The 26,328-nt window shown below is 41.5% G+C and overlaps 1 protein-coding gene and 1 long non-coding RNA gene across 5 annotated transcripts; one reads left to right on the top strand and one right to left on the bottom strand.

Moving 5' to 3' along the window:
* Positions 1-928: 928 nt before the first annotated feature.
* Positions 929-26,328, top strand: LOC107079690 (uncharacterized). Of its 4 annotated transcripts, XR_011183984.1 has the most exons (6): positions 929-1,122; positions 1,663-1,851; positions 14,543-14,642; positions 15,299-15,359; positions 22,800-22,864; positions 24,529-26,328. It is a non-coding gene; the product is annotated as an uncharacterized lncRNA (long non-coding RNA). The 4 variants fall into 4 exon arrangements; XR_011183986.1 differs by lacking the exon at positions 14,543-14,642; XR_011183985.1 differs by lacking the exons at positions 14,543-14,642; positions 15,299-15,359.
* Positions 5,464-13,097, bottom strand: ifi30a (IFI30 lysosomal thiol reductase a). The gene is made up of 7 exons (XM_006639943.3): positions 12,916-13,097; positions 10,485-10,661; positions 9,653-9,727; positions 9,155-9,241; positions 6,822-6,974; positions 6,514-6,582; positions 5,464-5,677 (listed from the first exon to the last, which is right to left on the bottom strand). Exons 1-7 carry the CDS (start codon positions 13,039-13,041, stop codon positions 5,618-5,620), a joined length of 747 nt encoding a protein of 248 aa, XP_006640006.1. The 5' UTR covers positions 13,042-13,097; the 3' UTR covers positions 5,464-5,617.

The following is a 26,328-nucleotide window of genomic DNA, read 5'->3' as shown; positions in this document are numbered from 1 at the left end:
AGGGGTTCCCCACTTCATTAGGGAGATGCAATCAGAGACCATGAGGAAGCTTTGTGAGCAGGGAGAATGGATCGTGTTTTTAACCTGACCCAGTCACCATTCTGGGGTCATTTCAGTGGCCCCGAGATAATTCACTTCTGCAGAGACAGGTGCGCTGAGGTCATGACACTTAGGCTTCAATTCTGACATCCTGAGCTTAAACACTTTTTATCTTTTTGGGTCTTCTTACTGCTAAAAAACATATTAGGGGTTCATTCCTGACTTGGCCTGAGTGATTTTCAACTTACCTGTAAATATGGGGATAACATTATCAGAAACAGCCATTGTGCCTTATGTGGAAGTATCTTGTTTCATTTTAATGTACATGCAGTGGTCATTTCTAATCATCCTGTTCATGATAATAACATACCAGAGATGTACTTGGACTATTAAACATACTGGAAAACTACTTGGATTCAGAGCACAATGGGAGATTCATGTTGTTTGCATCTGCTTAAGTGTTCTCCAGAAAATGCCCCTCTTCATAACAAATTAAAACTTATTCCAAACCTTCGCTGAACTGTGCTGTGACTTTTTGCATCCATCTATCATCCAAAAAGGATTCTTCAGGTACATAAATAGCTCAATTAAATTGCACTCCTAACTTCAACCTTCAACGTAAAAATGACCAAATGAACGTCTGTTATAAAAATGATTTATTGCGCATTTCAGGCTGTAAGATGACCAGGGGAAGGGTTATCCATGACAGGTACAGTATTTCCGGAACGACCTGCTTAATATACACGACATAGACCTGAGCAATTTGGCCCCTAAGAAGAACCAGCTGACCCGCATATGGAAAGGATCTATTCAGCAAAACAACGAGACACAGGTGAGCCTCATCAGGATACGAACTATAAATGCGGTGAACCGGCGTGGAAGTTAGTGAGTTGAATGCGTTTTGGAGGAGATGGAGGAATCGGGTTGGTGTTTACGAAGGGATTGAAGAATAACGGACTGACGAAAGGTTTACGGAATGTGGCTCGGATTGGTTGTTTTACGGACTTTGGAACTCGGATAGATTAAGGACTGGGTTTGGAAGATAAACTGACGGAAGAAACGGAGAAGAAAGAAAAGTGTGGCGTGAGTAACATCTCATTTACATAAGCGTTTTCCCCGGTGACTCCACAATTGGTGGAGGATACGGACAGCCGCTGCTCGGGATTGAGAATTCTGGAAACGCAAGGTTGGATAACCCTTCAAGAATTAAAAACTACTTTCCCTTCTCAACCGGTTTTACAGGTGCCAAACGTTAAAACATTCATGGTACAAATTGATACTTCCGACACTGGAATTGGAGCCATACTATCACAAGAAATTGATGGACTGGAGCACCCTATTTTATACTTTCAGCCAATTAAACCCCGTGGAGAAACATTCTACAATAGAAAAATAATGTTTTGCAATAAAATGGGCCCTTAACTATTTAAGGTATCTATTGGAAAGAGTTTATATTGTATACAGCTCATGTGCCATTAACCTGGATGTTAAAATATGGACAAAAATGATTGAATTACTTGATGGGGGGGCCTTAGTCTTCAAAGGTTTCAGTTCCAAATGGTTTATAGGTCTGGAAAACAAGGTAATAGATGGTCCCTCAAATGCATTGTTTTTTTTTCCTAGATGTGAGGACATGGCTGATCTTGGTGGAAGGGAATACAAATGAACAGGGGAAGGGTCATCTGTGATGGGTATTTCTGGAATGACCTACAGTACTTCATATATGCGACAGACCTGAGCAAAATGGCCACCAAGAAGAACCAGCTGACCTGCATATGGAAAGGATCTATTCAGCAAAACAACGAGACACAGGTGAGCCTCACCAGGAAGTGAAATATACATGCCCTGGAAGTGATGAACCACTGTGGAAGTTGGCAAGTTGAATGAGTTTTGGAGGAGATGGAGGAATCGGGTTGATGTTTATGAAAGGATTGAAGAATACTGGACTGATGAAAGGTGGGGGGGGGAAAGGATTAGTCGCTTTGCAGACTTTGGAACTTGGATAGATTTTAAGGACTGAAAGAATGGATTATGGACTGGGTTTGGAAGATAAATGGAGAGGAACTCCTGGGCATATTAAGAAAAGTGTGGTGTGTAACATCTCATTTATGTAACTTTCTTGTTCCTTGCCATTTTGATGTGGTGATGGGGAAAAATTGGCACTCAGGCTTGCACTCTATTACAGTGCATAGACACTACCACACACTGGAACTTTGGTAACCTGAAAAAGGAAATCTGTCAAGCATAATGCAAATTAATGACCAAAACATCCCTGCTAAGTCCTTGTAAGACTGTATGAATGAGTGTTTGAAGTCAACTTCAGCTTCAAATATAAATTCTAAAAAAGCTTTAGACAGTTCTGACTCGGAAAACACTTCTAGGTACTTGGTCATGCAAAATGCACTCAACAGTGAAAGACCAGTTTTAAGTTGCTTTAATTGTCATGAAGAGGGATATTTAGCCAGCCATTCACTCAGCTTGTGTGAACCTATGCAAGTGGACACCAGCGAGGAAGCAAAGTGTAACTACCTCACCTCGAGCATCCCGTCCTGTGAGGATCCCCACATTACTAAAATCAAGATGAGGGAGAACCTGTCAAGGTCTTTTTAGACTCTGGAAGTATGGTGACCTCTACAGCACTTGTAAGGTACCCTTAAACTACACCATCCAGTCACATGCTTCTGCCTCCAACCTTCATTCTTCATTCAAAATGCAAAGCTGGCCGGGCATGAGACAACATGAGCGCTTATTCTGAACCCCAGTCAAGTACAAATGAAGACGAGTTGGTATCTAAAGAGCCAGTGTCGATCATTTGGTCACGTTTTGGCTTCAGCTAACAGGATTCTGAACGAAGTCAGATGTAAACTGTAGGGGAAAACCCATTTCTGCGCCCAGACGTAACAAGCAACTTGTTTCATCGCTTGAAACGCAACCATGTCATGGAATACGAAGAGTGCATGGCCAAAAAAAACACTGACAAGCACATTCATGGCCAAAGTGATTCCCCCAAACAGCTCTCTAACTCGAGCATTTACTATTGCCACTCAATATGCAAGTTTCACGTAGATGGAACGAGAGAATTAATGACATTGCATATTATGTAGTGAAGGACATAGTCCCCCTAGCTGCAGTGGAACATAGTGGTTTCAAAAGACCCGTTCAAACCCTTGACAGGAGGTGCATTGTGCCCCTGAATTTTTCTCCTAGTGCAGTGCTGACCTTTACGAAGCCAATAGTTTCCCATATTTAAAACTTTCAGTATATCATGTAATCATAATTTCAAGGGATTTCAATTTTTTTTTGTTCATTTATCATTATCAAAGTAAATGTGTGAAATGATTGTGATATTGATTTGAGGTCGTATCGTCCAGCCCTACTGTAAGATTTCACTCTCTAGTGATAAGTCTACTGATAGGAGTAGTGCTGCTGTGCCTGACTGAAGAATCGCTGTCAAGTGTTAGTGGAGATATGGAGCACATCTCGGAGGTAGTTCAGGTGGGGAGCTGTGTCGGCATCCGTAGGCTGCAAAGGAACAAGTAATAGGTTTATTCTATTGGGGGGAGAAAGAGAAGGCAACGTTTTGGCCGTGGAGCCTTCTTCAGGTGTGTTCTGAAGGTCGCACATCCCACAGGTGCCCGTCTTATCTTCGATCTCGCTCGGCTCTTGTTTAGCATCATTAGAGAAAATGTTTGCTCGCATGTGTATGCCGACCAAACTCCACATTCTTTTGGCATGGCACCTCTGTTGTGGAAATCTGGGTTTTTCCAAGCTCCTCTAGAATTCTGGCAGTGGGAACAAAGACTTATGATAATAAGACCGTTATCTTCCTTCAATGCAGCAACCGATTCTTGGCAAAATAAACGGACACTTGCCACTGAACTTGGTGAAAAAGGGTTCATTGTGCCAGCGTGGCTTGAATCTTCTGCATTCAGTCACTTCTTCATTTCCTTGGTTCTGCCATTTTGAAAAGCTTGTTAATGTATGGAATTCAAGTTTTGAAGAGGGTAAAGAGGGGGAGAGGTTTTCTATTCAGTTCTTGTAAAGTGATTTTATGCAAGGATGGCACCCAGTGTTCAAAATGGGAACTGCAATTTTTACTTAAGATCACTATTACCCATATACAATTTATTGTATTAGGAGTTTTTCCTCGTACCAACTTGCTCTCCATGAGATGCAGATGGGGAGAGAAGCTTGGGGTCAGAGTGCAGGTCAGACATTATACAGTGCCCCTGGAGCTGTTGGGGGTTAAGGACCTTGTGCAGAAGCCCAGTGGAGTAGGATTCCTCTGCCGGCTGCGGGACTTGAACCAGCAGCCACTGCTCTGCCCTATATTGGGCCTCTATATAGTGGTGGCTATAGTACCCTATATAATATCGGGCCAAATGTAATTCTAATTCTAAATGAACATGCAGGCTGTAGTTTAGATACCCCTGGATTCAACTATATAAATCTAGAATGCAATCATGGTTATGATCTAAAAGCCTTCTACTTCTAATGCTGATGAAGATCTAGTCAAAACTGTGATGCATCTACTGTATATAATCACATGAGTATCTTAGAAATCAAATTACTGCAGCACCAAAGTTCATAATAGTTCTGATGGTTGAGAGGTTGTTTGAAAACTTCTTGCCTTGAAATAAATTGTCCTAATTTTTAATAACCATTTATGAAGTTTTCAACTTTTTTTTTTTATAGATCACTTCTCTGTAAAGTTTACCCTAAGGTAGAATAAGTGCCATCAAATATTTGCACAGAGTTTTAGGCAGGCTCAGTTCTATAACTTATGTCTTTAGTAACGCATTTTAAAACTACATAAAAAAAAAATCTTGACATGCTCAAAAAGTAGATTATCACAATGCTGTAAGGTGCTTTTGAAGCAGGATGGTCTAGATTCTAAAATTAGAGTAGAGCAACCTCCTTAGAATTTAAAAGACCTTGAATTTAAAGATCTTTTCCACTGCTGCCCTCACCCAGGTTGTTATAACTAACATTGTAATCCTTTTAATGAGAAGTCAATTGGGAATTAATTCCGAAATGCAATACCAGGTTGGTAAGGCATTCTCTCTTTATTCTGAGTGCCTGTACTCCCCCTGCAGCAGTAGGCCACTTTGTGTTAAAAGGCAGTTTTTGTCACTTAGCCAACTTGACAAAATAAAATACTGGCATGATGTATCGCACTCTCTTGTGCTGTGTAACAGGGTGTAACTTGCATTATACCTTTCATGTTTAACACTTATGTAGGTATTCATTTGTTATTAACACTGCCTTGGTTTCCCCAAGTCTCCCAGATCAAATGCTCACAAGGTCTGATGTGTGAAATAAACTCCTGGTCTGTATTAGACTCCTTTGGTATAGATCTAGTAGAAATCAGGGCAAAGCTTTGACTATTTTTTTACTATTAAATCTTGGTAAGAAAAGACAAAATCAAAACCATCAATCATTTATTTACATTTACAAAGGTATGAGATGTAATTGTTATTAAGCTCGAGTATCACTTGAGCAGTTAATTCTTAAACCAAGCAATGAGGATTTAAGAACTAGCTTTGGAATGATGTCTGCATGTAAATGAGATCCCTTTTCAACAGTACTTTTTGAGTGGTTTTGTTGGTGTTCCTGTACAGGCTGGTGGCTTCTCTCCCTAAAATACAAACAAATGAAAATCAACTTTTTTTTTAAAACTGACATGAATTGGCTCTCCAATTACACCCTTACAAAAGGACCCCATTTCTAAATAGCTGCTTCCACGAACAGCCTGAAGGAACTAAAGCTTTTTAGTCTTCAACAGAGAAGACCATAGGGGAACCTGATACCACAAGTATTCAAAATCCTCAAAGGCACTGACAGTCAGCCCAGGGGACTGAAGCAGATATCTTCATTAACTGTGAAACAAACCTGAGTATACACATGGACTCCATGTGGGGAAATAAAACTTGAGCAGAGGAAGCACTCCTTTACTTTGCGGGACTTGGGGAACTGTTGGTTGAGATCCAAGTGGTAGAACTCACTGTTCCCCTCTTTTTACATTTCTTAATTTACTTTCATTTTAGCAACAAAATCCCCTGAAGGGAATTTCCACAGGAAAAACTAGAACAGGGGAGTTTCCCTCCTACTTTGCTCATATCCAAGAAAAACATCCATCCTTCTTGCATTCCTATATTTTCATAAGTCAGTAGGAGTATGTTTCAAGAGCTGAATTCCCTAAAAATTCTAAAGGGAAAAATTGGAATGAGGTAATTTACCTACTATTGTTAATGGCCAAGTAAAGCTATGAGCATAATGGCAGTGCCCCCTAGTGGACACTCCTATACATAGGCTCTTACCACAGACTCTGGCGTGTGATGTCCATGCTTCTGTAGTCGTTTACTAAATACCTTGTGTAAAGGCATTACCTAGTTGTATCTAATAGTGTTTCAGCAGCCATGTTTTTTTAAATCTAGATTTAAAAAAAGCTCAGTTTTCCTGCAATTGACTCACCTTGTATAAACTGCAGACCAGGGTATAAAGTGATGCCATGGCCTTGTTCTGGAGCTCTTCAGTGTGCTCCTGCAGGGAATACGCACAGCAGGCTTTAAAAGCAGAACTGGTACACAAAGAACATTTTATGGGGGAGAGGAAGCTATAAGGAGAAGTGTGAAATGGGACATCTCAGTTAGAGAGTCTCGGCAGAGAGAGAAATGGGAGAAAAGACTGCAAGGGCAAGCTGAAGTTTGAGCTGAACCCTCTTCAGAAGAAGGGACAGCAAAGCCCTGATTAAATGGGTGGATTATCCTGATGTCTCTTACCCCATTGATGGTCACCCATGGCACATACTGATGGGGAGGCTTGAGGGCGTCTGTCATCTGTGCGTTGGTGTGCATCAGCTGGTTACCCAGGGTGCCGTTGGCACAGGACATGATTTTGCCCCATTCCACTGAGGGGTCATACAGCTTCAGGCACTGTTGGGGAATCACAGACAGGATCAGCAGTTCCCCATCTGCACAGGACTGAAAGCTCCATCACTTCATGGAATGTGAAGTGTAGTTCAGGGCCCTATGTAGATGCTATAATCCAGAAGTAAATGGAGACAGACATCGGGGAAGATACAGCAGGATTAGGAAGGGTTGACAGGCCAACGAGTCCAGAAAGGAAGCATAGGGAGTGCTTGCTTTAAATAATGGGCAAACGGGGCAGGTGGACATAATGAACTAAAATACGAGAGGGTCGAAGCACCCTTAAGAGGAGGGCTGAGGATCGTGACGCTCCACACGTCTGCGGGTCATGCTATGGCCGCCCGGCTGGCCAAAAAGCACTTCAACGTAGTCAAATCGGTCAATCTTTTGCCCCGTCTAGATTTTCATGCAAAAGGCATTCCTTCACAAAAGATTGTTTGCCTGGTCCTATTCAAATCCACGTTTTGGCACTGCACTTATACAATACTTGCATTGCATGTTACATTTTCATTTTTTGCTTAGTTATAGAAGGCATATCAAAGGCAAACATCTCCACAGGTTAATCAGAGAGTCCTATAAACCATATGCAAACAACATTTCAGCAATGCACTGAGAGAGCTTTATACTGTGGCGTTCAGGGGCCGTTTTGTGACACTTAAATAGGAACTACTTTCTGACACTACAAACCGCCAAGACGGGGTGTGATGTCAGCAGTGCAGATCTGAGGCGATCAGAAGTACAGGCAAATGCATGTAGTCAATGGTTAAACACAATGGGAGGGATGTTCTCCATTATCAATTAATGAAGCTGCTAGGGCTCACTGCCAAATGGTGAACAGTGGTCTTTCAGGACAGAAGCTGGGCATTAGAGGAGCACTTCTCTTCCCTTTGGCGTTGGCTCTTTTCTTACTTGTAAGGTGGTCACACATTGTTTGCACTCTGCTCTGTACTTGGTTCCCCATGGCATTTATGTTGCAATGGCTTTGTGACGCATCAATACATTTGCACTAGCAAAAAACAACAAACGACAGACCAAGTGAGTAAAAGCAGAAGCACCCCTTTTAATGCAGAACGATATTAATCTGCAAATGGCAAGCTTCCCCTTCTCGCCTCCTGACAATCAGCACTGTGACAACCGTTTCAGGAAATAGTTATTCAGGCGTTTGCAGTGCTGAGCCTCATGGGGATAATTCACAGGACATGCAGTTATGCACTGGCATCCTGTGTGTAAAAGCTGCTCCTTGTAGTGTCAAGGGCTATTCAATAAACTTGGGTTGGTTATTGACAAATTAATATCACAAACTCAATTAATGAAGAGGTAGATACAAGGTACAATTAAATTTTGTACAAAAAATAATACATTTTGAGAATATTTGAGCTTGATTTGCAATGCACCTTTCAACATTTTATATACACTTTGAAAGAGGAAGAAAAAGTTTGCTGTTTTGTCATTGCCTTTTATACGTAAGTTCGTTGGGAGGGCTTGTGAATTTATACTCTCGGAGGTCATGGAGTAGTTTGTTTTCTCTTTAGTGCGAGTCAAGACATGTATGAGTCACCAATGGCTTATCTTAAATGAACACCAATATCTGAGAAAACATTCAAAGCTAACAGAACTTTTACTTTTATGTTTAGTTAAACCATTAAATTAAAAATTTCTTAAACTAGGGGAATATGGTGTACTACTGTACGTATGGTGAACAAGACCCATTCTTTTGAAGATGGGTAACAAGAGTTCTTACTTGGTCATGTTTGAGGACAAGTGTTAATCTCGCATTCCTATTCCCCTTACTTCAATGGGGAAGTAAATTCTCACCTTTACCTGCACACAACAATTACTGGAGGATATTTGACCTGATCTGCTAGTGCATATCAGCTACACTTTTGATGAAGAACATCCCATTCTTTGTGAAACCCTTTGGGGTCCTTTTGAAAGGGGGAAAAACTCCATCTACTCAATCAATGGGTTAACCAATCAGATCAATGGTTGGTTGATGTCTAATTATAATCCAACTAATTGGGGTCATTAAGCCTTTACAGTGAGGTCAGGAACCTCAGTCTTGGAGTCTCCCATGAGGCACAGCTTGGCTCTCAGTAGCCTGAAAGAGTGCGATTGAGGGAATGAGCTACATCGAAACAACCAGGCCCAGGCCTGACAATGACAAATAAGGCAGCATTGATACTTACAGTTTGGGCAGAATTGACGACATCGTTAGACGATTCCATGCAGAAGAGGACATAAAGTGCATATGGTGTGTAATGCAGGATGCAGGTCTAGAAGGGATACAGGAGGTAATAAAATCAATTAAACAGAGTACAACCTTCCCTGAAGTCTTATTAGATTGACTTTTAGAGAACTATGTGGAAGAACAAAAAACTAAAGGTATGTCTCCACCCTAAGGCATGTGGGACCATAGAAAAAACTACAAAACCATGTTGAACCGGACAGCCTTGTTTCCTTCAAGAAACAATCTGTGTAAAAGTACATGCAGAATAATGCCAGCCAGCCATCTCTACAGACATGCTGACAGCTGCTCTCTGCGCATCAATGCGAGAGCTGTGCAGCGGCAGTTAGCGCTGGGGCACTGGGCTCAGCTCCAGACCTGCGGTGCTGTCTATGTCCCCCCGGCTGTAGGGGATGGATGGGAGGGAGCCCCCAGGATGAGGTGTGGCTGCAATGCTCACCTCAACCATGTTGCCTAGGCACTCCTCCTCGCCGTGCTGACAGGTGAACTTGTACTCTTTCTTAACCAGCGTCTCCTGGGGGCAGAGAAGACGTGTGAGGAAGTGAGCACACAGACAAGGGGGGACAGTCCATTAAAGCTGATGATATATGGATTTACTGTATATACAGGGTCTTCAAGAAAGGACTGAATATTTGATTATATTCACAGAGCTGCTCTAACCTGTCCTGGTGATATCAACCCTGCACTGTAAATGCCAGGAGTTTTTTTTTTACCCTTAATTCAGTCGAGAGCTCAAGTGCTGCCATTTCATTAGATGCAATTTGTGTGTGGCTGCTGGATCCTCCAGTTCCAGACATGGCACACAATTTACAATACTAAGAAAAACCGTTCCAAGTTTGCTAGTTAAGTCCTTTACTGAAGACTCTGTAAATGAAGGGGCTTAGAAATGTGAGGGATCATCAATGACATCTTCCTGCTTGTCTATAAAGCAGAAAATCTGAATGCTATCACGTGAGATTAGCTATCATAGGATGCTGTTACCGATTTTTTTTTTTTCTCTCATCGAGTTAAATCTTGTGACATTCTTTTCATGCAGATAATCTCAAATTGTGCCTTTCATCAAGCCAAGGATCAAGATAGTTAATAATTCTCATCCTGAGATAACAATGGTCATATAGCAATGATTTATAACACAGAGCCTGAGCATTTCTGATCAACGGCACCTGGACAATAAAAAAAACACTTGACTATTTAGATATACCATCAGGCAATTTTAATAGAAGCAACCAAAAACTCAGGATAACCAAAACGCGTTTTTAAGTCGCGTCTACCTGAGCATTTCCGTAAGGCACCAGCGTCACGTTCATGATGTCGTGAAGCATCGACCAGGTGGGGAAAAGCATCTCCACCAGGAATTCCCGGCATCCGCCACACAGGCTCTCGTAGTACAGGGCCACCTCCACATTGGGGGCAGCTGTGCCAGCGTACTCCAGACACTGCTTTTCCACCTGCGGAGACCAAAAACGGCATTGCATCTTTCACGCCAGGCATGGCTCTTGGGGTTGTATTTTCAGCTTGGTTTCCATGGTCTCCGTCTTGGGTCTGTTACGCTTGGTTCCCAATAAATTAACCTAATCATTTCTACACCTAGAAGTATATTGGATTTCCCCCCCCAGAAGATTTTCAGAGAATCAGTTTCATTAAAGGTACAGTTACCCGTGACACCACAGAGCCTGGTGAGATCGCAGTTAATCGCAGGTAATTGAATAGGTTGACCAACTTTTGAGATTTTATTCTTTAGAACTTCGTCTTAGAGGTCGAAACAGTGGTGCAGTGCTTCGAGTTTCTGCTTCGCCAGTGCTGGGGCCCTGGGTTCAATTCCAGACTTGGGGTGCTATCTGTGTGGAGATTGCATGTTCTTCCTGTAATTTGTGTGGGTTTTTCCTCATAGTCCTAGATCATATTGGTAGATTAATTAGCTTCTGGAAATACCCAAGGTTCGAGTGTCTGTGTCTGCCCTGTGACGGACTGGTGACCTGTCCAGGCTGTACCCTAACTTGTGTACATTGCTTGCCAATATAGGCTCCAGATCCCCTGGAACTCTGAATTGAGCTTTGGTTCAGAAAGAAGTGGTGAGAGAATGGATGGGTGGTGAGAGTCCAATTTAACCCTACTTTATGGACTGTAAAAAGCCAAGTTAAAGAGATCTGGCAAATCTACACTGTGGCCCTTGGTGACTAAAATAGATACTTTATTGATCTCGTGAGTGAAATTGCAGAAAAATAGTTTTACTTGAACAGCAGCTCAAGAAGGGATAACGTTAGCTGCTGAGGCTCAGCAGTAATGTTAGACATGCTTTAGAGGAAACTCCACAGCAATGCCAGATTACTGCAGGTATCTGGATCGTTTATAGCTCTGCTTTCCTGTTAAATACACCCTGAAAGAGAGGCTATGGTAAAAACATGACTTTAAGCGGTTTGGGATATCAGGGAAAAACAGAGCACACTTCTAAATTCTTTCCTTCATGCTGTAAATTCTACATTTCTACAGTTGATTTCTATAGCCTGTAAGTATCACTATGATGTATTTGTAATGCATGACTCTTGTATTCAGTTTGGGACAAAACTCCTGCACACAGGGAGATAAAAGCAAGTCCCACCCACATCGAGAGGAACTGATGCACAATCTGTGCATCTATGATTAATGGATAGCTATACTTTTACAAGTAATGTAATGCAAAATCACCAATAAAAAAAGTTCATCAACATCACGATTATTAGTCATTCGGTATATTCCCTTTACTAGCTCACTATAAAGTATTTAAAAAGAGTAACAAACACGCTATTCATTGTTTTCGTTGCCAAACATGTTTGCAGATGGTTCTATCAAAACCTTTTATCCACAAACAGGAGGTTAAATCTGGGTATAACGATTGTTCTTAATGCGGCAGTTAGAGGATACACTCACATTTAAAAGCAATTCTGAAAAGATGAAACTGTACCCTTTAGTGATGTTTGACGGCCGGGGAGAATATAATCGTATTGCTTTCCGAAAACTTCACAATACCCCAGTTCCGTCACTCGCCGGGACTTCAGTAACTTAGCAGAAGCGAGTGTTATTATTTTGAATAAAGTAACAACCGGCAAGGCAGAAACATTGTTATTCAAAACCAGACTGCCTTCCTAAATTAGAGATTTCAGTTTTGGAATCGATGGAAAAGGTCCCAGAGGGAACGAAGGGGAATTTCAGCGTCACTGCAGTCAGAAAGCCAATTCGATAACTTTAAATAAATCAGAGAGGGATTTTCTTCAGTGTCATTTTTACTGACATTAACGCCCACGCAAACACGTCGGTTTTCAAAGGGAAACTAACACGCTCCAACTGTATCGAGACAGTGGGCTCTATACTGTACTGTTCTCTAACCCTTTTTTCTGAAGGTTATAAAATCTCCACAGAAGATGTCGAATGTCTGTGGAGTGACTGAGAAAAAGCATACAATGCATTCAATAAACCGTGGCGTGTTTCTAGCTAACTTTCGTTTTTTTTTCCTTTAGCAAGAGCAACAGCAATGCGAATACAACCCGTCGCTCTGCACAAACTTATGAATGATAAAATCGTTAAAATATAAAAAAAAAATCATTGCAAAAGCCGGTACAGCAGCAAAAAAAGGGATTTTTTTTGCAACCCTCTGTACAACCGTGCGGCTTATCGTGAGACACCGGTATGAGTGGGATGTAGTCGCCCGTGAAAACTTAAACTTACCCCACACTCCAAGGCGATCTGCCGAGTCTTACACCACTCCGACGGGGGGTACCTGCAGGGCGGTCTGGAGTAACTAATCTCCACCGCGCACAAGGCGAAAACAGCTAGTACCAAATGGTTGTTCATTTTTGCACCCTCTCACGGAAACAAATCAAACGACAATACCTTAGCCCTTATGTAGACGCTTATAAAAGGAGACAACAGTAACACCTCCCCCTTTTTTTAGTAACTCCTCCCTCCATCGCTTCCTGTCTGATAATACCTCGTGACTGTTCTCATGACAGCCCTGTCGTCCTCCTGAAAATCCAGGTTAACGGTTAACTGCGCCGTCAATTTGAAGTACATGCTCAGCTCGGTAAAAATGAGTGTCTATGCAGAAAAAAGGTGCATAAACAAGTGAATGAACTTCAAGCTGGCTATTGTCAGTGAATCTATACTTGTGGGGTGGGGGAGGACACGCAATCACGAGTGAAGCATGTGAAATGAAGACGCGCAAACCTGTTGGACAAGGACTGGAATAACCTTGAGCTGTGCCGAGTTTCGGTCTCTCACGGGACGTTACAATATATAGTGGTACTGATGCTGAAAAGCACCACGGTCCTCAGGTCTAATGGAACTAACCAGAATATTTTAAACACAGAGGTCCAACAAAAATGCAAATACATCAGGAGACATTTTTTAGGTTTAAGTATGATTTAATGTGAAAATGAACGTGAAAAGTTACTGAGCATTAACAATCCTGGCAGTGCAGACGCTCGGTCCCGATCAGCCTCTGGACAGACTGCTGTGGGCTGCCACAGCCGGCTGGTGGAAGATTGCCCGGTTGTGGAAAAGTTGGAAGAAAAAGCTGACCATGGTAAAAATGGTGTAAAAAAGTGGTTTTCATCCATACATTGCACCTTTGAAATACTGGTTATAAGTGGTCTTGCATTGTCCTGCTGCAAAATGGACAGTTATTTTGTCGATGTGGAGGATAATTCTCCTTTGAGGTTCAAGAAAGTTCAATGCAGATGAAAAACACTACTGTGATGTTCCTGGGCTGAAGAGCAGATATTCTTGGATTAGTGAGATGACCTTCCAGGATGTAACCTGTTGCACATGGAGACAGGTTTCTGGGTTCCAGGGTTCACTGGACTGTTCTGCTGATTCTTGAAGAAGAACATGTCATTCTCTGAGCAGCTGCCCTTACAGACCTTTGATCACGCACATAGCAACCAGGCGATCTTGAAGAAACAGACAAGGCATAACCATGAGTTTCACTACTATTCTACTAATACAAAGCCTATATGTTTTTTCCCAACTACTAATTTTGGCAACTTTTCCTGAACTGAAATACCAAAGGCTGAGAACCTTGTTTTTCTGAAATCGCATTACTTGATCTCTTATTTTGTTATCCCAAAGAACATCCATCTATTTATATCCACTTTATCCAATAGAGGGTTATGGGTATTTGCATATTCCAGCAAGCAAATTAAACAAACACACCTATTTAAAATATGAATAACATTATGGAAGGACATATGGAGAAGATGTCAGCATACAACATGGGCCGTTGCATTTTCATTGTGCATAAAATGTGAGAGTTTTGGTCATTTCCTGTCACTAATCGATTTTGTTTTGTTCGCAGATCTTGTAGTCTATTCTGTTCCTGAGAGATTGTGAATGTTATCCAACTGATCACACTGTCTTGCCCCTTGTGAAAACACTGTTGTGAATCCTTCTCTGAGGTAGATTTGGAGGGGATTTTACATGTTCTAAAAAAATTTTCCAGGAAATTGGCTTCTGTTCAGAAACCAAACAGAGCAGTTCCTTGTCAACCAATTTCTTTTGTTTAAGGAGTTTGTTTTAAGCATTATCAATTCAAAAGTGACGTGTTGATGCATAGCTGTTTGTTATTTTTGCTAAAAAGAGCTTTTAGTGTCCAGAAGCATGCAAAGAGCTCCCAAGCTCTAGTATGCATGACAGAAGTGAGTGGATTACAGGTATAGACAGCTGGTATAGACTGATGTCAGTGTTTGATCTGGAGCGTCTTGGAGACACATTAGCTCTTAGATTTAAAAAACAAAACTGATGTGAAATACAAGCTGTATGATTCCGCATGATATCATTTTCTAAGAAAATGAGCCAATGAATCCCAGGCCTGAGGCAGATTGTGCAGGCCATGCCTTTTGAGTCAGCAGTGCTCAACCTAGACCCTAAAGGAGAAAAAGTTGGGAGGCCTGAGGACCTCATGTTTACGTAGCTAGTCTCCAAATCCAAGCATCTTGGTGTAATAAATTCAAGACCAAGAGCTGGCAATAACCTATTCCGCATACTAACGGCACTCAGTGTGCCAAACCAAATCTGCTTCTGGGTATCAACTCTAAATGTTTGTACATTTCAGATTTTCTCCACCCCAGTTTCAGTTAACGTCTGGAGACAACACAGAAAAGGGGGTACACATTGTGAGTACATTTCTTAGCTTATTCCTTTCCATACACAGTATCTACTACAAAGGTTTCAAATCAAAACCATTTTACCAAATAGTGGTCTAAATGCTGTGACTAAGTAGAAGCCAAACTGTATTGCCTGTTTCATTTCATGTTTATTCAGTGAAATTTATTTAAACATCATTCATAGATTCGTTCATAACATTACAACCTCTTTCAGGCATGTCAGCAAAAGAAGTCTACTTGTCAACAGATTCCCTATTTCCTTTGATGTGGTGCTTTGTCCATTCAGAAAATTCCCTGTAAATGAAGATCCAATCACTGTTGCATAAATCATCTGTTTCTAGGGAAATGAACTCCACTGGTGATTAATTTCATTGTACTGTGAAATCAGAAAAACAGCCCACAGTTTATCTACGCCATCTGCTTTTGGTGAAAACCCCCTAAATTCTGTAAGGAAATATGTCATGACAGATTGAGGAAATAGACAACAATTAGAAATTTGTTTACGAATGAATAACGTGTCTTTTGAGTTCTACCAACTAGTTTCTTCTGCTTTATTCAGACTTCAGTTTTGTCCGGCACAATAGTCTTGCTGAGCCTTCATCTAATTAGAAATTCAATATTTGTTTAGCAAAGGCTGATGTAATTTTTTTCTAAGCTTTTTGAATTGAACTTTCAGACTCATTTCAGAATATCAGGATCATGAATTAGGATATTCATTCTCTTTCCTAGTGTCTCCCAGTTAATGGAACAGATACATATGTCTTTGCAAACATGGCAAATGTTACAAATATACAGTGAACAAAATGTCCGTAATAACGTCAGTAAGTTTTAAAGAAAGCTGCAGCCATAATTGACAATTATAAAGCAATAAAATGTTATAGTATATTTTTATCTCATTGTAAAACTAGAAACCAATGCAAAAAGGACAAAATGTGTGATTTTTTTTTTCCCCTCCTTTTTGCATTGTGGGGGAGTGGATAGGACTCAAGTCCAAGGTGCTAAGATTGCAGTTTTAGCCTTATGTCAAGTAACATGGGTAAAATACCCTGTTGTGCAAATAAATTGAAACAGATTAAAAAATGCCTGTGTAATGCCTGAAATGTAACAGTTGATTCAATAAAATAAACTGATCTAAAATATTAAATATTCATTTAACTTTAATGTACAAAGGCTCATCGAATTGTAAGACTTTACTTCCAAGTCCAGCAGTCTCGTGCAAACAGGTCCAACTTAAAGCCCACTCAATACAGGAAGAGCAGGTGAAAGATATGAAAAGGCTGGAAGGTGGATAGTTTGAGAAGTCTGTACAACAATCCAAGCATGTTTTGCAGAATATGAGATCATTTCTGATCTGAAAAACAATAAATCATACTTGATCGTGAAGAATATTACCAGCCGCTGGCAAAAGTGCAAATGTTTCTAAAAAAACCACAAAAATAAGATAACGCAGTGATAAGGCTTGTCAGGTCGGTAAGTGGTAAGTAGGTGTTTGACACTTCTCCTTTTAAATAGAGCTGTTTCCACTACAACGACCAATGTTCGCCTCAACATGAATGGGAGAGGCCAGCAGTACAAAGTGTACTGACTGCACCACGGTTTCAGTGATTGTAAAATAACTGTATTCCAGTTTAATCTGCCATATTTTTTCATACAAAGTCAAGTGGACTTTTTTCAGAATTCCAAAGCACAAAACACAAGGGGAGGCTATGAGGAAGCGTGTTTCTCCACAGAGGGTTGTGGGAATGAGGAACACTACCCAGCCATGTTGTCAAAGCTGGTGCGCTGGCTTCTGTTGGAAGGCTGGGTGAAATGTTGGGATCATCCAGCTGGTAATAAATGAACACTCTAAATGGGACAGCTGTGCCCCTTTTGTAACCTCTCTTATTGCAGAAAAGGACATTCTGCAGACCTCGGTTTTACATCTCATCCCAACGAAGGCTAATTTTTTACAGTCTAGGGTCCCCATCACTGTTCAGGGGGGTTTACCACACAGACTGCAGGGTGAGCGCCCCCTTACTGACCCCTCTTCCAGCAGCTCCTGGAGGCCACCCATCCAGGTACTGGCCAGGCTCACACCTGCTGAGCTTCAGTGGGCAGCCAGCTGTGAGTTGCAGGGTGATACAGCTGCGGCATCGGAGTATCTTGTATTCTGATGGATGGTCTTGTGGTTCCACAAGTAGTGTAGTGGGCACCCACTTCTTATGACTATATCTAATCAAGTGGTACTGTATTATTATATCGTACATGCTTTTCAATTCATTTGCATCTGATAAATGCCTATTCATAAAGAGAAGTAGTTGTATTTACATCAGATCAAGTAGTAGGAATCGCTTCCCTTCAGCAAACAGTGCTCTTTAAACGCAGATTAATTTTGCACACTGTACTTATGCAACATTAAAGGTTTCATGAGTCAGTGCACTGTGACGGTGCTAGATTTATTTCCCCTGCCATCTGCTTCTGCACATTTAGACCCTCTCACTTCTCATTAGGAGTCACCAAGAGACTGAAATAACAGCTTTGATCAGTGCTGATAAAAAAAAAACAAGCACACAAGAAAGACAAGGTTGTTTAGAGGACATTCAGAGCCATATTGATATTGTTACAATCTGGGTAATCCTGTAGGTTATTTAATTTATAATGTTTGCAGTTCTTATCTAATTGCACTCCTGAAAACCTTCCTTCACACAATAGATCTCATCTCATCTGCCAAAAGCAGGAAACACTGATGTTCAAAGGGGTATTCTACTCTTCAAGTTCACGTTTATTTGTCATTCCAGCCATATACAAGTATACAGTGGAACGAAATATCGTTCCTCCTCGTCCACGGTGCAAATACAGGGAGGACACTGACATAGACATTGTAGACCGGATATACATAGTGCAAATTACTAGGCAAATACATAATACAATCTACACAACACACGGGGGGGATTGAAACCCTGTTTCTAGAACTGGGGGGGGTGCCAGTAGATTCCAGGGTGTTGAGGAGCCTGACAGCCTGGGGGAAGAAGCTGTAACAGAGTCTGGTGGAGCTGGCCCGTCCACTGCGATATCTTTTCCCAGATGGTAGGAGGGCAAAGAGTTTATGGGAGAGGTGGGAGGGGTCCTCTACTATACTGGAGGCCCTGTGTAAGCAGCGTTTGTGATAGATGACAGAAATGGGAGGGAGGGAGGCTCCAATGATCTTTTCAGCTGTTTCCACAATCCGTTGCAGGGTCTTGTGTTCTGAAGTGTTGCAGTTCCCAAACCAGACAGTGACACAACTGGTCGAGGTGCTCTCAATGGTGCTTCTGTAGAGCGTGGGAAGAATGGGCGGGGGAAGGTTTGCCCTCCTCAGTCGCCCCAGGAAATAGAGACGCTGCTGTGCTTTCTTGGCTAGGGAGGTGGTACTGAGGGACCAAGTGAGGTCATCTGTAATGTGTACACCAAGAAACACGGTGCTTCTAACGATCTCCACCATTGATGTACAGTGGGGAGTGATCAGCATGGGCCCTCTTGAAGTTGGGGATTATCTCTTTTGTTTTGTTTACATAAAGAGATAGGTTGTTGTTCGTGCACCAGTCCACCTCATCTCTGTATGGTAACTCATTCTTGTTGCTAATGAGGTCCACCTCTGTCGTGTCATTAGCAAACTTGATGCAGTTTGAACTGTGCTTGGCAGTACAGTCATGAGTCATCAATGTGAACAGCAGTGAGCTGAGCACACAGCCCTGGGGGGTTTCTGGTGCACATTGTGATGGTGCTGGAGATGTTATTACCGATCTAGACTGTCTGAGGGCTCTTGGTCAGAAAGTCCAGATTCCAGTTACAGAGGGAGGTGTTAAGGTTCAGCAAGTTCAATCTGTCAGCTTCTGGGGGATGATTGTATTAAATACTGAACTGCAGTCAATGAACAGCATTCTTACATAAGAGTCTTTCTTATCCATACTCTGTTTAATTAATAAGACTAAACCAAAGGTCAGATTACTAAACCAGAATCTGGTCTCCATGACTGAATCTGAACATTGGTTTAGTTTTAGCCAGCTTGTCGTCCTATTTAAGGAGGTTCAGATTTCGCTTATCATGGAGTTCTCAGGTGAAAAATGCTTTCTCCTAGTTAGTGAAGCATTTTTAGAATAGGGAGATTGATTGCCATTTACTTTTGAGGAACAGAAATTTAGTTATGCTCACATTCTTTTCGTTCGCACACAGGGTTTGTTCTCTTTTTGGCTTGTTTAGGCATTAGTTTCACCAGCAATCTGGACTGGGAGAAAGATTGCTCGCAGCCTGTGTTAATGTCAGACCACAGCCCTCGGGGGGGGCCTGGCTCCTCCTTAGGACAGGATTAGCTGTGAGTCACGCAAGAGCCATACTGCCACCTAAGAGACTAAGACTCCTCACACCTCAGGAAGCCTCCAGAGCCAAAACATTGTTTCTTTTCTGTACCTTTCAGTATGGAATGAGCCTTTACTTGTTCCATTGCACATCAGAGATTGCTACAGCAGAGTTAAAGATATTCAGGAACAGATTAGTACATTTTCGTTTGTTTGTCCTGTATGACTGGTTTGGACACTGTGCCAGAGGAAAAAAGGCACTCACATGCCATTCCTTGCATGCCTCATCCTATACCTTACCCTGCCACTGTTTCTGATGGGTTCCAACAGCGGCTCCGTAAGGTGTAGTATGAGGCTATACTCTAAAGTCTGAACACCTGAAAGGTTATTAATAAGACAAGGCCCTTTGGCCTATTGTGCTTATTTGAGTCTTTCTCTGTAGTTTGAAAAGCTGGAGTGTCTGGTGAGAACTCCAACAAACATGGGCAGAACAGGCAAACTCCAATGACTCTTCCCTGCTGTCCACCTTGCAGCCAAGAAGCTCCTCTCATTCCTACTCTGCTCTTACTCAAGGCCCAGGGATAAGAAATGTCTTAAATAAGGTATTGGTGTAATTGTTGAGAAGCTGCTCTGTGCCACCCACTTTAGGGCAAGGGGGAAATTGAGGGGAATGCAATTAAGGAGAGTAAAAAGAGAAGAGAGAAGTATTTTAGGCTACAGGCGGCCCACAACAAAGGGAATTGTGGGTTCTTCTGTTTCCTGGCAGAGTGGAGGGCAGACAGCTGAAAGCAGCGAGTGACAAATTTATATTTTGCATAATCTGCCTTTTGTGGGTTAATGCAGGTGGGCTCACTGCACCGTGGAGGCTGGTATACTTCACGAGAGAGTTAAAAAGCAGGTTTGGGTGGGAGGAAGTGAACAGCAGACAAATACTAACAAGATTCTGAAACGTTTATTCTGATAAAGTTAGTGAGTTCTTAATGAACACTTTCTTATCTGATGTTAAAGAGTACTCCCAGAAACCCTCTAAGTCAGAAAAAAAGTTGTGACACTGTTTTCTTGTCAAATAAAGACAAAGTTCAGAAATACCAGAAGAAGAAAAAGGACATGAGATTGAATGAGAAGACCATACAAGAAGAAAACAGATTTCTGTAGGAATTAAGTCACTACTAAGATCTTGAAAATGAGATTGAGGTGCCAATGTATCTTCAAGTACAGTAAGATATACAGTTTGCAAAGGAAGCAGCTGCTTGAAAGTCTTTGCTGAGACGAGACCAGAGAACAAAAGGAGTCGGAAGAGAAAACAGAAATGAGATGCTGAAATGATCAAACCTGGGGCAAAGTGTCTCTTTGGAGAGAAGTCCATGTTTGAGCTGTAAATCAAAACTCCGCTGCATGTTTGACAGTGAGCGGGAGAGCAGTCTACAACAACTACACTACGTGGAGCTGCAACTCAGCCAGTTCCCTTTCCAATGAGACATGACTTTCCTACATAGCACAGTAGCTCTGGATCTGCCCCTCTCTGTAGGTAGATAGCTTCGGTTTTATTCAAGACACTGCCAAGCGTACATCCATCGAGTGAAAACGGGGACGCTCATGTGATTGTCTTAGCTTTCACAAAGAACTGATACGAACAGCGTCTGGGTCATAGTGGGGGGCTGAGCAGTTTAAACAGCCACTAACCAACATGGACACATTGCAGTCCTTCTCTGATAAACTACAAGCATGCATAAAGACCAGATGTCAAGCACTATCACAAAAGCAGAGGGTTCATATAACAAATATTGTATGGAACAGTGTAAACTTCTGGCTTTGCAAATATTCTCTAATATGGTTTGTGTATGTTTGCTTGCTATAAGTTGCAGTATAGACCCAGTCTATTCTGTTTCTGTAATTTTAAATATATAATTAAAATCATAATTTGTTTTATTACTGCAAAACGATATAAAACTGTTCAACTTACTTTATCAAATGGAATGTGGTGTTTGACGGGGAAAGAAACATGTTCTGCAGTCCTACTAGTGACCAGCAGAGGGCAGTGGACAGCCAACCTTCACCCAGAATACTGTACTATCCACCTTGCGTCTGCATGCTGTCTTACACAAAGATTAGATTTCAAATCAATTCAATAATAGTTATTCAAAATGTATTAAACTCGTATCCATCCAGCCTTGGTTTTTCAAGAATTCAATTGCAATAAAATTCAACTCTGTCATCGTAACCATTTGTACGTTTGACACAGAGAGGCCTAATTTAAAGCCCAGTATCTAGAAGTTTAACAAATTCAAAAATTACAGCGTGTGGTGTACACAACTGTACACAAATGAGCAGTGAGTTCATTACAAATCCGATAAGGAGGTCTGGAGTTTTAATAAAGATGCAAATTTAAATTCCAGTAGGGGGCAACATAATACAACCAGTCCAGCACCAATTCCTTCAGGCATACTTCTTATTATGTAGAGCTGTATTTTCACAGCAGAAATAGACTTACAATAATAAATAATTCATTATTTCTTAAAAGAATCTATGAAGAGAGAAGTTAAAATTATTTAAACTTTAAATAAACTTTAACTTCCACGTTCTGAGAAGGAAGACTCATGAGCATCTGGAATATTTGAAGCAATTTGCAAACATGGCACACTCACCCGATCTTACTTAGTTTCTTTGCCTGCGCAGGTCCCTTTTCAGAACACTGACTCAGCTGAAATGCTTCAGAGAAATGTATACCTTGATTCAGTCCACTGAGCCACTGTCTGTGCTCAGTGTCCATGTGTTCGGTTTCTGTGTTCAGTTATCAAATGGAAAACGTTTTCCTGCATGGAATTCGTAATGCAGCATGAGACGTATGGAGAAGGTCTGAATTTGTCTACTTCGAGCTTCTCCTAAGGTATTTTTTGAAAGAGATATTATTCATCAGAGCAGAGAATCTTTTGCAACACTAAAAGCTGAGAAAAGATCAAGTCATTGTAAAATCCCACTATAATCGTTTTGTTATTTCCTGTGTTGAGCTGCTGGGTGCCCATTTACTAGAGTCTGATTGGTACAGCCTCTCAAGGTACTAACTTCCTTTTTTCATATCTGTTGTGTGCTGCACTGGACTGCCTGTTTGTACACTGATCTCCTTAACGTGGTGCAGAAAATCCAGACCAGAAATGCAGGGAAAGCTGGGATTCCTTTCATGTCTTGCTGCCTACCTGAGCTGTAAGTTTTTCCAGTTCTAAACTAATTGTTTGGGTTCAGACTAGTACTGTCTACTGATAACACAACCTCAGAATCACTGGCCCTTACCGGAGAACAGTTCAACTATATTTGGCTGCTTCAGTAATCTGCATTTGCTAAGAGTTCTTTGTTGTCGTGTGTTCTTGTTAAGGTGAAGAAATAAGTTTTGATTTACTCATTTACTCAGTGTTTGTTCTCACTGTCAGACCTATGAGTATACTGAGAGGAAGTTCAATACGTTATCCAATCTTTTTTAAAGGCAGAATCTCCCTACAGTCTGTTAAGTTTAGAATGAATTATTTTATATAATTAAGGACCTGGCTGTACAGAAGGCTAACAATGAAACTGTCCTAGGTGGTGCTCAATATAATTATTTACTCTTTGATGGTCTTTAAAATGATAGTCCTTCTATATTCCCCTCAAGATAATAACAGACATTTTTCTGATAGACATGTAAAATAATATTTTTATAAAACCATATACAGAAGGTCATCTATAAAAGCAGTTCTCCAAGGAAATGTAATGGAATTTGGAACAGAGCCGAAACCATAAGCTCATACTTCAATTTTCTCCCTCTTTGGGAGGGTTGTGGAGCTGCCTGGAAGCAGTTTGTTGCATCCAAGACCACACTTACTTAGTCAATCTGTTTATTTCATTAACTGGGAAAACAAATCAATACTTCCACCCAGGCCTGAAATTAAGCCTGTCTATTAAATCTTCAGCTTTACTAGAGTCAAAACGTGCATCAATTATGTCCATCTGGAGGCAGGGGCAGGAACCACAAGATTACTCTGTCTGACAGTCCTGGCTTAGAGTGTTCATCCAGTGAGATACAGGGTGCTTTAATGAAATGATAATGAAATTCCTTTAAGTAGCTTTCAGTAGTTGTAAATTCAATTAATAATGATTGCATTTTTAGACCTCAGAGGAACCCAAACAGTTTGCATATAGAAGGGATCCCGTTCATCCGCCACTGCAGTGCAGACCTGGCTGTTGCATGTCAGTCATTGTGCACCAGAAGCCCCAGTGCACAGCAGATCAGGAGAAGTGAGAAGCTTCACCAGCTGAATTCAGGGGGAACATTCTGGAGACCAGACTACACAGGGCGAGAGTGGAATGAAGCCTATTTGTTGATTTTGCTTAGAGTAGACATGTAACCTATGTGCTGCAATAACAGACACAGAGGAATAATAATAATATTATACTGATGCATGTTAATCAGTCCTATTCTTAATCCACTGGGAATTTCAAAAATCATAGAAATATTTGCGAGTTGCATTTCTTCTTAATCTCGGGAATGGATTTTTTACTAATGATAACTTGGTTCACACCACAGAGTTTTTCAAATCGATTGTCTGACAAGACGTACAGTAATATTACAAATAAGCAGAAGTCTGTGGGTCAGGGAAAGTTTTAGGCTTCCCACACTTGAGAAAATCTGCCCTATATAGGTCAGCCAGGCATTACCAGTCTAGGAAGTGGCTTGATCTTAAAATCTGCTTTAAATCAGGGGGCTCTATTGGTCCCAGCTAGCACTCAGAGTGTGGGGGTTACAACACTGGGATGATCAAGGCAGGAGAGAAGTCTTGTGGATTGTGAGGTGATTTGTCCCCTTGTGTGAACTGTGCGGTTGTTCTGCTCTGCAGGTATCCAGTCAACGAGAGAGCCGTTGGCCTCCTCTACCAGCCTGTCTGTTCGAGAAGGCCGAATGGCTGCTTTGGAATGCAGGCTGAAGGCAGAGGGAGAGCACAGGGTGAGCTGGTACAAACAGATCCCAGGAGAGAAGCCACAGTTTGTTCTTACTTACCAGCCCTCTAACGGTACTCTCGTTTCTTATGGCTCTGGGTTCGGTCCTGTCCGCTTTGCCGCCAAGGGGAACAGCTCCTTCAACAGCCAGCTCGTCATACGCAATGCGTCGCTGGGCGACACCGCGCTGTACTTCTGCGGCCTGAGCCCCAAGGACAGCCACCACAGTGTGACCCCCAGGACCCCCAGAGTGTGAAGACTCGTGCAGCTTCAGCCAGGGCGGGTGGAGGGATCTCTAGCTTGGCTCTTGAGCTCTCTGAGTTGCCTCTCTAAGCTACAGGAAAATAGGAAATTGTGTTTCAGTGTGGAGTTGTACTGTAATAGAGAATAAATATGCATGTGCATTTCTGTTAAAAAGGGCCATTTACAAGCCATGCGCTGATTTCATGTCATTAAGGCACTCTTTAACACACTTAAAGTCAAACACTGAACCCAACTATCCATCCCAATATTGGACTTTAAAATACCTTTTAATTATGTAACTGAAATAAGAACTAAACAAATGTTAATAAGTAGGTGGATTGACTGTTTATCATTTAAAGCTTAATCACAGGTTTAAACGTACAGTGCTTTGTTTATGTATGTTTTTGCTCCTATTTTAAAAAAAAAGTATTAGGAGAATGCAATTTGTTTCAGAATTTGAAGGCACGGGATCATAGGTATTACTGTATACTGCTTTTTGCATGATTTTTTAATTTAAAATTAAGCAATAAAAATGATTGAGGAAACCAGAGAATGCCGAATGATTGAAAAGCCTGGTATTTGATTACTGTTGCTGTTCTTTTGATGGCCCTTTGAGACTCTGCTCTGCCATCCTGGGGAATTCTCAGGCCTCAGCTGCTCTGTCATAGAGCCCCCAAGTGGCCCTCAGTCAGTCAGCGCGTCGTTATCAAAGCCAAGCACGATGTGGCTCTGAGGTTTTGGAGATGAACATCAGTCGTCTTCGGCTGCTCCACACTGGTCTCACGAGGGTACAGCTGGCATGAGCGTTGAGAAGTGCCAACTGCTCTTTCCTGTTGTTTCTTTTCTTTCTCTGCACAATACCAACTGAATAACCGAATTAACGGATTGCTGCCGCAGGAGGCCAAGATGTGAATTGGAAAGGTTACGCTCTGCTGATTCTTCAGCAGTACTGAAACAAATTGTCATGTAGCCTAATGCTTTTCAATCAAGAAGAATAGGACTTATGACCTGGTCGGGTTATTACAACCCACATTGATGCATGCTAAACAATTCCCTTTTTCCTCCTTTCCTTCTGTGCCATTTATCCCACATATTCTTTTTTCTTTATTATTGCCTAGTCGTGCTGTATTCCTTCAATTGACAATGAATTTTGTTTGGAGTTGTTGCTGGTTGGATTTTCTAAATTTGGATTGTAGTTGTGGTTTGATTTTTATACATTTTAATTGAAGTTATCTTTTGGCTGCGCTTTTCCTTAAAAGAGCAAGAGAAAAGCTATCCATGTCTGCTGCATGCTATTGTTTTCAGTTGGTTGTCTCATCCCTCTGACAGAACTAAAGTCGTTCTATCTCCAGCTGTCTCTAAGGATTTTTGGGTACAGCTTTGTGATGTAGCACATCCTGATAATGAGCAAAATTGTAACGTGTTGCTGAATTGCAAATAAAAGGCTCTGAAAGGCG

Source organism: Lepisosteus oculatus, chromosome 29, assembly GCF_040954835.1.
Source record: "Lepisosteus oculatus isolate fLepOcu1 chromosome 29, fLepOcu1.hap2, whole genome shotgun sequence".
In the NCBI taxonomy this organism is placed as follows: domain Eukaryota; kingdom Metazoa; phylum Chordata; class Actinopteri; order Semionotiformes; family Lepisosteidae; genus Lepisosteus; species Lepisosteus oculatus.
This window is presented reverse-complemented; position numbering and strand designations above follow the sequence as displayed.